At 36.4% G+C, this 15,828-nt stretch overlaps 1 protein-coding gene across 2 annotated transcripts in view; it reads right to left on the reverse strand.

Moving 5' to 3' along the window:
• Positions 1–1,302: 1,302 nt before the first annotated feature.
• Positions 1,303–15,828, reverse strand: part of LOC127620342 (polypeptide N-acetylgalactosaminyltransferase 4-like) — a 44,404-nt gene continuing 29,878 nt past the window's right edge. For both annotated transcript variants that reach the window (XM_052093550.1, XM_052093551.1), the window contains exons 5-11: positions 13,357–13,542; positions 12,163–12,280; positions 10,561–10,737; positions 7,786–7,917; positions 7,541–7,651; positions 4,633–4,785; positions 1,303–3,469 (exon numbers count right to left, since the gene is read on the reverse strand). In XM_052093550.1, the coding sequence (XP_051949510.1) occupies positions 3,341–3,469; positions 4,633–4,785; positions 7,541–7,651; positions 7,786–7,917; positions 10,561–10,737; positions 12,163–12,280; positions 13,357–13,542 (1,006 nt within the window). In that variant the 3' untranslated portion in view covers positions 1,303–3,340. The remainder of the gene's footprint in view (positions 3,470–4,632; positions 4,786–7,540; positions 7,652–7,785; positions 7,918–10,560; positions 10,738–12,162; positions 12,281–13,356; positions 13,543–15,828) is intronic.

A 15,828-nucleotide genomic window follows, 5' to 3' on the forward strand; every position in this document is an offset into this window, starting at 1 on the left:
CACAAGGACTTAATAAGTCGTGGGAATTGGGCATTCCAAATTAGTAGAAAAGGGAGAAAAAAAAGGAGGGTTATCGTTCTGTTAACTATGGAATTTTGAAAGAAACTGCGACTGACAATCATAAATATGTGTGAGTCAGTTGAAGAAGTCTGTTGGTTTTAGAAATTGATGGGTTAACAAATATTTACTCTGAAGATGAATTCCTCTGAATCAGAGAGACTGGTTTGAAGTTTAGAGTATAATATTTCTTCCCTCAACATTCAAACAAGCAACATAAAACATAAGATGATCCAAGTAGCAAACAAAATGTATGTTTATTCAAAATAATGTGCTTAATTATTGATTAGGCCGTTGGAGGGGAGATGGTAATTTGAGTGCCATGCTTTTTGATTGAACACACTTATTGTAGACGTTCCAAAGAGTGCTGTAATAATCTACGGTACACTGCACACAGTGTTGTGCAGTCATTTACCACATGAACACGGAAACAGTGTAAGTTTTCCTAGCCAGTCCAATAAGAGGTCAGTTTAAAACACATCTTGATATGGCCTATAACATTCTGTTTTTATGAGATATTGATCGTTTCTACACGCATTATGTTAGTTGTGATGTAAAAGCCCATAGGCCACAGACTGCTATGTGTTATCACAGGGATGGTCTGTTTGATCTAAATTCTACCGCTTTTGAGCATAGCACAACCTTATTGATTTATAACTTCTCTGTAAACCAACTTGTTTGGACTTCCACTACATAACTTCAAAGGACTTGCGCTGGGTCCTCCATCTTGTCTAATTGCCATCTTACTTGTTGGTATCGTCCTGGGGGGTAGTTCTTGTTAGCTTCATCACACACCTGTTCCCCACAATCCAATCATCCTGAAATGTAAATCACTTTAATTACGCTCACTGCAGATATAAGCAGAAGAATTGATCAGAGTGAATTTATGTAGTTGCACATGTGGAAAGTGTGCCATTAAAATTTTGAGCCTGACTTGGCAGTACCTTGTGTGGTTCATTGTGATCTGGTTTACATAAGAGAATCATGAAATAACTATATATGCAGCATACCCCTTTCTTTTAAAGGGATGTGAAATGGGGAAACCAAATGTAAAATATTAACATAACCAGCTAAAGTCTAAATTTCATTCATGGTAATGCTGTAATAAGAATTGTAAAACTGTTTAGAGACAAAGTCCAATAGCATTTTCGCCCTTTACCACTAGATGTCATTGGCATAGCAACAGAGAGGCAGGGCATAGATAGAGATGTGTTGTCTAGAAAAAAGCAACAGAAAAAGTTCCATTTATAACTTTAATTTAATACATTGAGACAAAAATACTTAGCACTTATTTTTTATGTACCAGAAATACTTCATTACAGTCAATCAACAAAAGAAATGATCACCAAGATCTGTGCTTTATCAGTAGTAATTCAAATGTCATATTCAATGCGCCACAGTCCCTTTAAAAAAACACTTTTCCATTTTAAATGCATTTTAGTGCAAAAAATAAATGCCATAAAGGATCATTTATAAGTTATCCAAACAGTCATTCAGGATATAGATTCATTTAGTTTTCATATGAAATCTCAACTGATCTCAATATCATATTTAGCTATTGCAGAGAAACATTGATAAGTGAAAGGAAGACCTTTGTTATAAAAGCACTTAGGCAATTAATTTGAATGCTTAACTTTGGCCAAAACTATGTTCAAATACTGGAGTATTCAGATGTGTTAAGGTGGTAGCATGAAAATGAGCACATTTGTGAAAGTGATCATGCTGAGGAGGCACTTTAGGTTGTAAGACAACAATCGATACATAAAAGACTAGCTCACAAACAATTTAAATTCTGTCATCATTTACTCGCCCTCATGTTGTTCCAAACTTGATTTACTTTCTTTTGTGGAACACAAAAAGAGATGGCAAGTAATCTGTTAGCCTTTCGCCCAAAGTATACCTCGTTTTTGATGAGAATTCATGGTGTCAATCAAAGTATACTTCATTTGACTTTGTGTGCATTTGCTCTACCACTGCTGAGTTATGACACCTAAAAATATCTTTATATTGTTCAGACTCGAGTTATACAAATGTAGGAATCTCCTGACCTCACACATGCGCTCTTGACTTGCATATCTACTGTTGTTGTTTCCACATTCATCTCCTGTTGTTTACCAATGATTACATTTTCTTCTAGTTCTTCATGACAGCAATGGCTCAACTGTGAGCGTTGCCACATTGTGGACCCACTAATTAGTGCAAATAACTCCAGGCGCATGCACATTCTGCACGTTCAAAGACACGCGGTTAGAAAAATCAGGCAGTGTGTATTCAGTGCTCCAGCACTCTTCTGATAACAAAATTTGCTTCACACGTCCTGTACGTGGACACTCAGCATTCACGTCTGACCGAGATGCTTTGGGCTTCAGTCATGATTCACTGACATTCACCTAACATCTCCTTTCGTGTTCCATGGAAGGAAGAAAGCCATACAAGTTTGGAAAGTCATTTCAAGGGTTAAGTGGATAAATCCCAAATGTGAAATTAAAAAGACTCTTGTAAAATTCTAAGTGTGTACGAGAATGAAGAAATAAAATCTATCAAGAGTTTGGTCCACATTTTCAACACATTGTTTTACATTTTTACACCTTTGATGTGCATTTTCTACTTCTGTAAACTACTTCAAATTAAAATGTACTTATTAATAAACCATTTGAACATTAATGTTAGTTTGGCTGGTCTCCAGAATGACACAGCCACAAAATACTTGTTCTGTTACAGTTCCATCAACACCAGTGTTCCAAAACCATCCATGCAGCTCACACAAAATAAGGTGAAAAGACCCTAAATACACTAGTTTTACAAAAATACAGCCACAAATAAGACAAAAATAAGGCAGGAGAGCAAGAGGCCACAATCAAGATGATCCAGCTCACAACATCCTAAAATCATTCACTTCTGGTACAATTAAATAAAATAGCTGCGCAGTACATCTAAAAAGGTAGCTATGGCTGAGTTTAAAAACGATTCACTAAAAGCAACTAGTGCATCAATGTAAACAAAAATGCTGGTCCAACATAACACTACATGTTTGCTGGATAGTTGAATTTGCTACAATGTGTCATTGAAAGTTGTTATATCGGACAGTTGTTACAGACATGTAATAGCACATATAAAACATTGACACTACAAGTTTACATCCACTTTGGTTTGAAAAGGCACTATATGCAGAATACATCCCATTTGTATACCTGTTGTTCACTCCTTTTTTTTATTCCAAGCTATGTGTCTGAAGAGACATTCTCCTTGATAACTTACATCCAAGTTCACATAGCGTTTAAGGTCACTCAAATTTCCAATGCTGGTGTTTGTCTCCAGGAGTGCAACTTCTCATCTGGATGTCTGCACGGCCGTCTGATGTGCGGTAGGATGTGATACACATGTTTGAATGAGGATTATATATGCTCCCATCCTGAGAAGAGACAATTACCAGATAATTGCATTTTAGGCATGGAAATATTGAGGCAGAGCTAAGATGTGATGTAGAATAATTTTCCGAATTAGGTATTTTAAGGCTGACGCAGGTCTGAACCACGGTATATTAGCCTTTGGATTTACCACTAAAACTTTAAAGGGATAGTTCACCCAAAAATGAAAGTTCTCTAATCGTTTACTCACCCTCATATTATCCAAGATGTGTATGACTTTCTTTCTTCTGCTGAACACAAACGAAGATTTTTAGAAGAATATTTTAGCTCTATAGGTCCTCACAATGCAATTGAATGGTGGCCAGAACTTTGAAGGGCCAAATGGCACATAAAGGCAGCATAAAAGTAATCCATAAGACTCCAGTGGTTTAATCTATGTCTTCTGAAGCGATATGATCGGTGTGGGTTAGAAACAGATAAATAATAAAGTTCTTCTTTTACTATTAATTCTCCTCCCTGCCCAGTAGGTGGCGATATGGACAAAGAATGCAAATCGCCAAAAACAAAAGAAGAATGTGGAGATTTATAGTAAAAAAAGGACTTTATTGCTGATCTGTTTCTCACCCACACTTAACATATCACTTTTATGCTGAATTATGTGCTTTTTAGGACCTTCAAATTTATGGCCACCATTCAATTGATTGGAATGGACCTACAGAGCTGAAATATTCATCTAAAAATCTTCACTTGTGTTCAGCAGAAGAAAGAAAGTCATACACATCTGGGATGGGATGAGGGTGAGTAAATGATGAGAGAATTTTCATTTTTGGGTGAACTATCCCTTTAAACTCATGTCAAAAGATCTGGTGTGAAAGCCCCCTTAAAGAAATAGTTCACCCAAATATGAAAATTATGTCATCATTTACTCACCCTAATGTGTTTCAAACCTGTATGGCTTTATTTCATTGGTGGAACACAAAAGGAGATGTTAAGCAGAATGAAAGCTTGTTCACTTTCATTGTATGAAAAAAAGATGCAATGAAAGTAAATGGTAACTGAAGCTGTCATTCTGCATAACATCTTCTTTTGTGTTCCACCAAAGAATAAAAGTTGTATAGGTTCGTAGGGTGAGTAAATGATGACAGTATTTAAGTTTCTGGGTGAATTATTACATCCTGTTTACTGATGGCAAGGAAAGCAGACTCACATGCTTGAACTCCCATGTGATGCTGGGAGGTCTTGGAACACCATCTTGCGGGCAATGCTTCATTCCTATATGTGTCATTCCATCCTGGATCTCAGCACAAATCTCAGTCACGGAGTTAAAGCGGATCTCCTTCTGAGATGTGTACTCAAAGTACTGAGAGAGAGAAATTACACTTAGTTTGAAATTTAATTTGAGACATTTGCTTTTGTGAGTTGAGTAATCTCTAAAAATGTGGTTAAAACCAAAATAAACCAACAAACGTGATGTGGTAACATCTAAATGAATAGATTGTCATATATTTAATATGACTAAATCAACCTGGTTTATTGTAAAATGTAAGGCCGTTCATTTGGAATTCATTAAAATCCTGCCTCTATAAAAAGTCATGCTCTGCAAGGAATGTACATAAGTTTACACATTTACAATCAACGTCAGGTTAATAATTCATAACCAAACCATTTCTCATTGCAGAGGAACAGAGTTCTTTCTCAGAGGGTAAAGGTCATAACTGTGGAATAATGATGAACTAAAAGGTGTAGCAGTTTCTTCTGTCATTGATCTGCCACTTTAAATATCTGAATACAGTACTCTCTGAAGAAAATGCGTGTGAAAACAGATGTCTGTTGTCAGGGCATTGCTATTAGGCTGCTGCTGGGGTGTTCTGTGTGGTTGCAGTTGCTCAAGTCATAAGAGCAAACCTCAAGTCTATAATATTTTCATCACTATAAATGGCTCAGGTTCATCCTTCAATGCAAGTCTTTGCAATTGTTTTTTCCCTTCCATTTAATCATTCGCTTGGTGATAATGGTGATATAGTAATTGTCTTGCTTTTCTGCAAAAAAGTAAGCTACCTCCAGTATTTATCAGGGCCCTGACCTATATGAAGCGAAGGCATCTGTCTGTCTCAAACTCATTTACCCAGTTACCATTAGTCGATCTACTCCAGGGCCTCATGTATATTTTATACAGAGGTCTATCTTTGAGGAGAAGTGGCTAAGGTTTCCCTTTCAGCCCAGTTTGTAGAAACATTGATTTTCACTCACACATGGTGCTACTTCAGAGTCCCCAGTGGTGACACAAGCCACCGGACACATATGCAGGCTACACTTTCCATTAAATATACATCCAAAAGAGACTCAGAGATTATTCCAGAGATTCATTTTGTCAGCAGGGTTGACACAAAAAAAAAAAACTTCATATCTCAGCCCGGACTCCTGTTTCTGCACAAATAAATCTTGCTTTGTTTTGCAGCAAATGCAACAAACAGGTCCTGATGGATCTCCTGCATCAGCTAACATAGGTGTAATATAACTGGAGGTGAAGTTCACCTAACGTTCATTTTCAAAGTTATGCAATAGCTCTGGCATTAATTGAAACCCCCTTTTAAAGCCTCTTAGAGAAATCATGATGTTGAGTAAAGGCCATAGAGCACAACGGTACGTGCACATCGTCAGAACCTGTGCTTGCTGTTGACTGCACTAAAGAGTCGAACAAAGCAGTTGTTGTGTGCATGTGTCAAATGTGTTTGTACGGGCTTGCGGTCAAAAGAGTATACTTTTATGTGATTTTTGGAGATCGACAATAAAAATCCACTGTGTTCTGTGAATTAAAATACAAATCAAACAGGTTTTAAAACGACATGAAGATTATTAGAAAACGGATAGTTTCAGTCCTGGATGCTGATTGGTCAACAGCAGTGTTTTATTCATGATAAAGCACCTCTCTGAACTCTTCACGGAAATTCTATTTGTATCACTCCATTAGGGCTGAAACGATTAATCGATGATACGGACAACGTCGACTATACAAAAATTGTCAACAAATATTTTCCTTGCCGAGTAGTCATTTTATCTCATTTAACGTAACATGAGATCATATGAAACTCTCACGATGATGCACGAGAGGGCACTGCAGCTCGCGCCTGATTGAAGAGAGGAATAAAACACAGCTCACAGTCCAGATGCACTCTAAACTTTCCAAACAGCCTAAAAGGTGAAGTAGATCGCAATGTATGAGGGATTTCTGAAGCAAAAACACAAAATATTTAAATACAGAAGTAGTGTCATCATGAAATAAAGCGGAGCCGGATCTGGCATGCCACTTAAAGAAATGTTCTGGGTTCAATACAAGTTAGGATCAATGGACAGTGTCGATTCAACTTATCCGTCCTTTTCTTTATGAAAAAGCTAATTTCGAGGTTACAGGGAGGCACTTACAATGGAGGTGAATGGGGACAACTTTTGGAGGGTTTAAAAGGCACTTTTATTTGATCTGTAAAGTTGTTTAAATCATAATTTTTACAGTCGTTTTAGCATTTTAAGTTTTGTTGACATTACAATATCATGGCAATGAAGTTGTAAAATTGGCTATAACTTTACACAGAAATGGTTAAGTGATTATATCACACTAAAATCATGTTAACACGCATATTGTTTAGGTCTTCTGGAGTCTATTAACAAAAACATTGGACAAAAGAAATGTCCTCATAAACCACATTTATAGCATAATATCTTTCAATAATTTATCAGACTCCTGAATTATACTCTTGTGTCCTTTTGAACATGAAGAGAAAGTCACCAAAAATTGCCATTGTATGACATCAAGCACAAAATATTTTCACAATTTCTCCCTTTGTGTTAATAAAAAGATAGAAAGTCATATAGTGTTATAACAGCACAGGGGTGAGTAAACGATGACTGAATTTTCATATTTGGGTGAAAAATTCCTTTTAGTAAATAAGGATAGAATCTTCATTTACTGTTTAGTGAACTACTTTTTCCCTTTATTATTAAGTGCTAAATTATTTGGCAACAAAAGATATGTGGGGTGCAGATTTTTTCTAGTTTCAAAGGGGAGCATGACAAAAAACTTTAGTAAGTGAAAATAAAAATATTAGTACTTAAGCTACCTGATTACCACCCTGACCATGGCAGCCAAACAGGGACAGATGAGCTCCTGTGGGGTTGTGGTCTGGTGCATTGTAGTCCAGACATTCAGAGTAGATCCCAACACTACGCACCTATACCAGGAACCAGGAAAAACAGAAAATCAGTGTAAAAACAGAGAGAAAGACATTAAGGAAGAAGTCCAGAGGGGGAAACAATTATAATCGCATTGATGAGCTTGTAATATGAGAAACAGCAAGTCTCTTACCGCTCCATGCCAGCCAGGCCTGTCCTCTGGCACATGAAGGCCGGGGTAAACGTTCTGCAGGTACCACTCAAAACTCTGACACTGGAGTCGCTTTCGTAATACAATCCTTTCAGAAATATCCCCATAATTTTCCTAGAAGAGAAAAATCACAATCAGGCCTCAAGGCAAAGATGGCAGATTATTTTATGGAATTTTCTTAAGGACTGTCTTGACAAAAAGAAATTTGGTGACTGGAATAATTTCATTAAGACTGCACTCACAAAGAGCAAGTTTTATATAATGTAAAACATTTTAGCAGAGCATAAACTTGGAAAATGTACATTCATTACAGAAATTAGACTTTAGAATGAGACTTTTCGATTACTTATAAACATACTAATTTCTATGCATTTGCCAGGCCTGGAAATCACAATATTATTATTTTTATTTTATCTCTATTTATTTATTTTTTAATGACAATAAATTATTTCTGCCATTAAAAAAAGGAAATAATTTTTTTTTTTTCTAGAACTGGCACATTAACTGCAAGTGTAACTACATAAATTAATGATCTATTGAAAGACTGAGTGCCACATACAGTTGAAGTCAGAAGTTTACATACCTTAGCCAAATACACTTAAACTTTCACAAGTCCTGAAATTTTATTGTAGAAAACATTGCCTGTCTAAGGTCAGTTAAGATAACTATTTTAAGAATGTGAAATGTCAGAATAACAGTAGAAAGAATGATTTATTTCAGTTTTTATTTCTTTCATCACATTCCCAGTGGGTCAGAAGTTTACATACACTTTGTTAGTATTTGGTAGCATTGCCTTCAATTGTTTAACTTAGGTCAAACTTTTTGGTTTTGGGTAGCCTTTAACAAGCTTCTCACAATAAGTAGCTGGAATTTTGGCCCATTTCTCCAGACAGAACTGGTGTCAGGTTTGTAGTCCTCCTTGCTCGCACATGTTTTTTCATTTCTGCCTACAAAAAAATCAGATTGAGGTCAGGGCTTTGTGGTGGCCACTCCAATAACTTGCCTTTGTTCTCCTTAAGTGATTTTGCCACAACTTTGGAGGTATGCTTGGGGTCATTGTCCATTTGGAAGACCCATTTGCGACCAAGCTTTAACTTCCTGGCTAATGTCTTGAGATGTTGCTTCAATACATCCACATACTTTTCCTTCTTCATGATAGCATCTATTTTGTGAGGTGCACCAGTCCCTCCTGCAGCAAAGCCCCCATGCTTCACGGATGGGATGGTGTTCTTCGGCCTGCAAACCTCTGTCGCTTGCAGGCCGAACATAACGATGGTCATTATGGCCAAAAAGTTACATTTTTATTTCATCAGACCAGAGGACATTTCTCCCAAATGTAAGATCTTTGTCCCCATGTGCACTTACAAACTGTAGTCTGGCTTTTTTATGGTGGTTTTGGAGCAGTGGTTCTTCCTTGCTGAGCAGCCTTTCAGGTTATGTTGATTTAGTTCATGTCGTTGACGTTGTTTTACTGTGGATATAGATACTTGTCTACCTGTTTCCTCCAGCATCTTCACAAGGTCCTTTGCTGATGTTCTGGGATTGATTTGCACTTTTCGCACTAAACTATATTCATCTCTAGAAGACAGAATGCATCTCCTTCCTGAGTGGTATGATGGCAGCATGGCCCCACTGTGTTTATACTTGCGTACTATTGTTTGTACAGATGAACATGGCACCTTCAGGCATTTGTAAATTGCTCCCAAGGATGAACCAGACATGTGGAAGTCCACAATTGTTTTTTTTCTAAGGTCTTGGCTGATTTCTTTTGATTTTCACATGATGTCAAGCAAAGAGGCACTGAGTTTGAAGGTCGGCTTTAAAATACATCCACATGTACACCTCCAATTAACTCCAATTAGCCCATTACCTTATCAGAAACTAATTGGCTAATTTCCTAAAGGCTTGACTTAATTTTCTGGAATTTTACAAGCTGCTTAAAGGCACAGTTTACTCAGTGAATGTAAACTTCTGACCTACTGGAATTGTGATATAGTCAATTAAAAGTGAAACAATCGACTCCCCAAATCTATAGTTTGCTAATATTAAACCTGTGGAGTAGTTAAAAAATTTGTTTTATTGACTTCAACCTAAGTGTATGTACACTTGTAGACTTGTAAATATTTCCTGTAAACTTGTAGACTGTAACTACTTCCTGTAAAAGCAATGATGACACTTGAACTGCCACAATGCACTTTAAACAAGTCAAACAAGCCCAAAGGTTTACATAAGATAACATTCATTTTAATAACACTCCTAACAGGTTTGTAAAGGGTGTTTTCTTGCAGACTTGTCAATGAATAACTCAAGTTAGCCAATAAGGGTAGTCTTGGCATCCGGACTCTACGTGTCTATGTTATTGTTTGATCACAAATCCTGGTCATTAATAATGTAATCTTTCTGTAACACAACATTAGCCTGCAGGATATAATATATGTTTGCCCTAGATTTATTATCTTTGTTAGCATTTAAGCTTTTTCAAAGACAGCCAAATAAAGAACAAACACTGTAAGCCGATAGAATGGTGGCAATCAAGCAAAACTGAACGTCATTTCTCTCTTTCACAATTTTTCCCCTTCAGGAGTGAGTAAGCAATTTTAGCACAGAAATGTTAAAGATAAAATTTGAAACAGAAAATGAAGGAAATAACAGACAACAGACTGCTGTAGATCTGTCAGATTATCTAACAGGGTGATTTTAAAAGTAAAAGAGAGTGACCATTCACTCTCAAGAGAGATGGACAGAAGTGTACTGTACCTTGCTTGCTGGGGGGTTTCGGTTATAGAAGTGCTGCTTGTAGGAATCCATCCAGACTTCTGCAGCACGGACAGTGTTCTGAAGGAAGTTCGATCGGGAATATGGGGCTTTCTTGGGAAAAACGTGACCCACATGGGAACATGGGTGAATTTCTAAAGACCCCCCACATTGCCACACCTATAAATACAAAATACATTTGAAAATTTAGAAAGAATAATGTTATTATTTTGATATTTTCATAAAATATTTAATTTTCCACTCATCTCCCACAATTTTTTGCACTCATAGTATTTTGTTAATTTTTACGATTTATAGTTGACTGTTGAAAGCGTAAAAACGAATGTTCTTCCCCACTTCCTGTGGCTGTAATTGCCATTTATAAATTTCCAGGAGGTACACACTCGACTCGACTGCACATCCTAGCACAGAAACTGATTGTGTGGGGCAGTGCACACTTAAGGCCCGTTCACACCAAATCCATGGAATCCAACCTCTGAAGAAAGTCCGTAAAAACATTAAATGAAAAACTATTTCACTCCTGTACAGTAGGTGGCACTGTTGCTGTATACCAGTATCCTCCCCGCACCTTCAACTATTAGAGTTTAATATAATGAACACTGTTAAAGCATTTATTTACCTTATTCGGCATAATAGTTTCATTTTGTACTTTCCATGGTGTTGATGCATTAAAAAACACAGATTATATACTCCTCAAAATGTAAGTGAGATGAGGAAAGAGCGCTGTTGAATAAATAGATGTCCTATTTATATTTGCACATGTATTTATTTACGAGTATCTTCTAAATGGACTCCAGAACCCAACTTCTCTTCTTATAATGCCTGGATAATATAACACAAAGTACAGTGATATAAATACACATGGAATAATAAAAATAGCAGTGTGGTTCTGCAGTTTGTTTGTCTAAAACTTTGCATGTAACAAATCACAATTCTAACCATGTATATATTAAAATAAATGACGATTAACCCAATTTCTTGTGAGATCTTTGAGACTAAGTATGAAGTAAATATATTTATAATTTTAATGTTTGTTTTAATGTTAATTGTGATTAACCACAGAAATAGGTGTGATTAATTTTAATAAAACATTTTTATTCGATTTGCTGCCCTAATTTTCAGTAAACAAAGTTACATTATCTGATTTCATTGGCATGTACTACCTTTCAGAAATAAAACATGACATGAGGAAGATTCGTATGGTTAAATAATGAGCCAAGAACTATGAATATGATTACAACAGAACTTTAGATCAGTCGTGACGCCAACTAAATTCCCACATGTTTTTGTAAACCAATTCGCACCACATCAATAATGCATGAACGTTGTAATGCCCTGGAAGACCAAGCATTGTTTTGTGTTTCCATATGCATAAAAGATTACTCCATGGTATACACCATCAATCTTCATTTCTAGGTAAAGGCTGAAAAAACGAAATTCAATATGAGAGATGAGACTAATTATAAACAGAGGAGCTCAGTCTCTCAAGCTATTAAACTCCCTCTGACAGGCTCCATTGGAAAACCTATGCAAATCATCAGAACCCTAGGTAACATGAATACAGAACACCTGCTTGTGTCTTACCCGAAAAGAAAGTTCCAGATTCTCTCCTCCCCATACCTCCATGCCCATGTCATATGTGCCCAGATACTCAAAGTAGGCCTTGCTGACGGCAAATAGGCCTCCAGCCATAGTGGGAGACCTGTGAAATGAGCAGAGGCAAAGCATTGGCAATCCAACAGAGATATACCCTCTGTCAAATTTTTAGCAGGTAAGTGCTTCTTAGTTCCCATTCAGTGCCTCTGGGTCTGCCATCGGATGAGCCTGCAGAGAAATCTTACACATAACTGGTCAAACTTAATTTACCCCTGGCTTTGGCCATTAAATATAATCTATTCACTATCCTATGTGAATTGAATAAATACAATAACAGTGCAGTCCTATTTCATTCCATTTCCTTGAGCCAATTACCATCTTTCCATTCATAAAATTTTTAAAGTCTGATTGTGAGAGAGTCCCAAATGACTTAAAAGTGACAGTTCACCCAAAAATGTAAATGACATTCCAAACCCATTTGACTTTCTTCCGTGGAATACCAAAAGAGAATTATAGCAGAATGTCCAAGCTGCTCTCTTACATACAATGAAAGTGGATAGTGACCAGGAGCTGTCAAGCTCCAAAAAGGGCAAAAAGCACCCTAAAAGCATGCTAACGTCCATACAACGTGTGCACTATATTTAAAGTCTTCTAAAGCCATATTATAGCTTTATAATATGTATAATAATTTCTATAGAACAGACTGAATTTGAAAGTTGTTATTTACAGAAACTCTTGATTGACAGCAGTCACTTTTACTCTATGGAAAAGAACAGCATGGACATTCTGCTAAATAACTGCTTTTGTGTTCTATGTAGAAAAGGGGGAGTCATACGATTTTGGAACAACATGACCATGAGTAAACAATGGTAGGATTTTCATTTTAGGATGAACTATCCCTTTAAACATTTCTAATCAGTTTGTTAAAAAGTGAAGTGTGTAATAATTTCTCATATCCGAATTTAATGAGCAGAGACAACTATAAGTAAGCCACTCATAGACTGACTTGTAACACAAACATTTCTAGCTCAACCAGTGGGATGCATTTGGGTCAGGGCGGTTGAAGTGTTTGGGAAACCTGATTGAAAACCCTCATTATCAATTCTGTTTGTTGCTGCTAGTGTCGCAGAAATGACACACTTCAAATTGAGTTATACTTGAAAATCGTGACCAGAAACCAACCTAATGGGGTCAATTCGGGATTTCCGTATCTTGCGATCGATTTCCGGCACAGCATGCCACTGGAATGTCAGCCTCCAGTCAAAGCCGCCCACCATGGGCTCATCAGTCTGCATGTAGAACTCAAATGTGTTCCAGTCAATGGTGTCAATCACTGGACATATGATGGTGGTCTCATTCTCTGCAATTCTGAAGAAAAAGACAAAGTTAGCAGTGAATATCAATGTCATAATAAGCCAGAGATAGAACGATATATCAATTTTACTGATTAAACGGAGCTATTAGTTATCAGCAATTATCGATACCGATAGTTGCTGGAATTGTTTTTTATTTCTTGGTGTTCCTCAGATAATTACCTTTTTCTAAACTGAAGCGAGGGCATACAAAGAAAAATACATAGTTTCTCCAACTTCATATATTGTCAATAATAATAATAATAATATAGGCTATATAAAGCTTAATTTGGTTAATATGAAATATAGAGCATTGTGCCAGAGTCTCCAATGTGTTTCAGGCTTGTTCAGTGTTAAAAGTCTCATGCACCAAATCTTTTTTCTGATTATTATTGGGATTTTGGTTAAAAAATAAACTACATCTGGGATTTAATTCATTTTGGACTCTGGGCTCTATGTCTGTGCTGACTAAGACAATGTTGTAAGATTCAATGCATCTATTTTAAAAACTATCGGCTGATTAATCGGTTATCAGCCTTTTCCACCATCTTATTTATAAGAATCCAAAATTCACTATCGGACGATCTCTATATTAAACGTTATAAATATATTGTTGTGAATTATAGGAATGCTTCTCTGGGTTGAAAGACCCCATGAAATTGCTCGATGAGCCGTTTTCTGTCCTGTGCTGACATACTGTATTTTTTGTTGAAAATTTTTTGTTTGTTTGTTTGTGCAGGACATATCGAAGGGCTCTTTTTTAAAAAGCCAATTGGCTATATTTACGTCACAACTAGTGTTGTCACGGTAACAAAATTTCAGTAGTCGGTACCAATACTAGTGAAATTTCATGGTACTCGATACCATTTTCGGTACCAAAGCAAAAACAGGTTACTAAACAACACTCTTTTAATATCAAAGTCTACAAAACATTAGCAGCAGAACTAAGAACAAAAATATGCCATTGAGCAACACTTTAATTTAAATATATTATTTTTTAATTATAACAAAACCTGAACAATGTATGCTTAAAGTATTTTTGAACACTTATATAAGATTTGCTTCAACTTCTGCAACTTTTAATTTAAGTTTTTACCAAGTACTAAAAAAAAGCCTAAATAAACAAGCATACAATAGAATTAATAAAAAACTATTTCCAAACTAATGTGCAAAGTGCTCTCATATTAATAAAGCTGCATATTGCCAATTTTCTTCATGATAAGAAATGCACAGTGAAATATATTATGATTAAATAAGTCACAAGTAAGTTCTAATTTAGCTGCATTAAGCGTGCGCACACGAGGGATGAGCGTCCCCAAGGCAGAGTCTCTCTCAGCCGGGTGCGGTTTCAATCTCTCCCCCTTAGATCAGGACATTCGCACAACTCATTGAAGAGGCGCTTACCATACAGAGAAATGCCAGTTTCTGAGTTTATAGATATTAACATGCTTCTGTATTATTTGAACTTTAATAAAGCAATTTTTCTGCATTTATACGGAAGCTCAAAGAGGCCTTGTGTTATTATTATTTTTCTGTCTCGTTTTCTTGTGATCTCGACATAACAAAAAGTTGTTTTTGCCTTTAATTTTCTATACAGTTTTTAATTGACCTACAGGATTTACAATTAAAAGTTTATTACAAGGTATGAAGGACAATGAGAGATCCTTGGCAGAAAAGTAAAATTTATTATACGTAAATGTAAAGTTATGTTAATTCATTTCACTTTGGTTATAAAATATTCACCTGTCCTATCCAAGAGTATTCTAACCAGTCACCTTTCACATAGGCTAAATCAAACATATTAATAAACACCAGGCAGCACGTCACAAACACTTAATAAACGCTTTTCATCAATATAGAAAGACTCGCTTTCTTCTGCACTCAACAGGAGTCAAGAAGCACGTCTTTATGTGCTTTCCCCAAAGTACCGTCATAAATTGCGGCTGGCTTGCAGACGTCCCGGTCCCTCAAGTTGGCTGGCAATGAAACTGACCAAACGTTCAGGGTCACTGTATTTTCTACGACAAAGTTGTAGATGTGATAGTCTTCTTCTAAGGTGTCTGACACTAATCTGGAAGTTGTCAATGACAGAGAGACGTCGAGATCTCGAAAAAAAAACAAGTCATGATCACGAGAAAACAACCTTAGTTATGTCGAGATCACGAGAAAACGAGACAGAAAAATAATAATAACGCAAGGCCTCTTTGAGCTTCCGTACATTTAACATGTTACGCCGGGATGTTTCCTTTAAAGAGCTCCGCCTCCGCTTATTCCACAACGGATTCCACAATTTTTTTTAATC

This window comes from Xyrauchen texanus, chromosome 26 (assembly GCF_025860055.1).
Source record: "Xyrauchen texanus isolate HMW12.3.18 chromosome 26, RBS_HiC_50CHRs, whole genome shotgun sequence".
Taxonomy (NCBI): Eukaryota; Metazoa; Chordata; class Actinopteri; order Cypriniformes; family Catostomidae; genus Xyrauchen; species Xyrauchen texanus.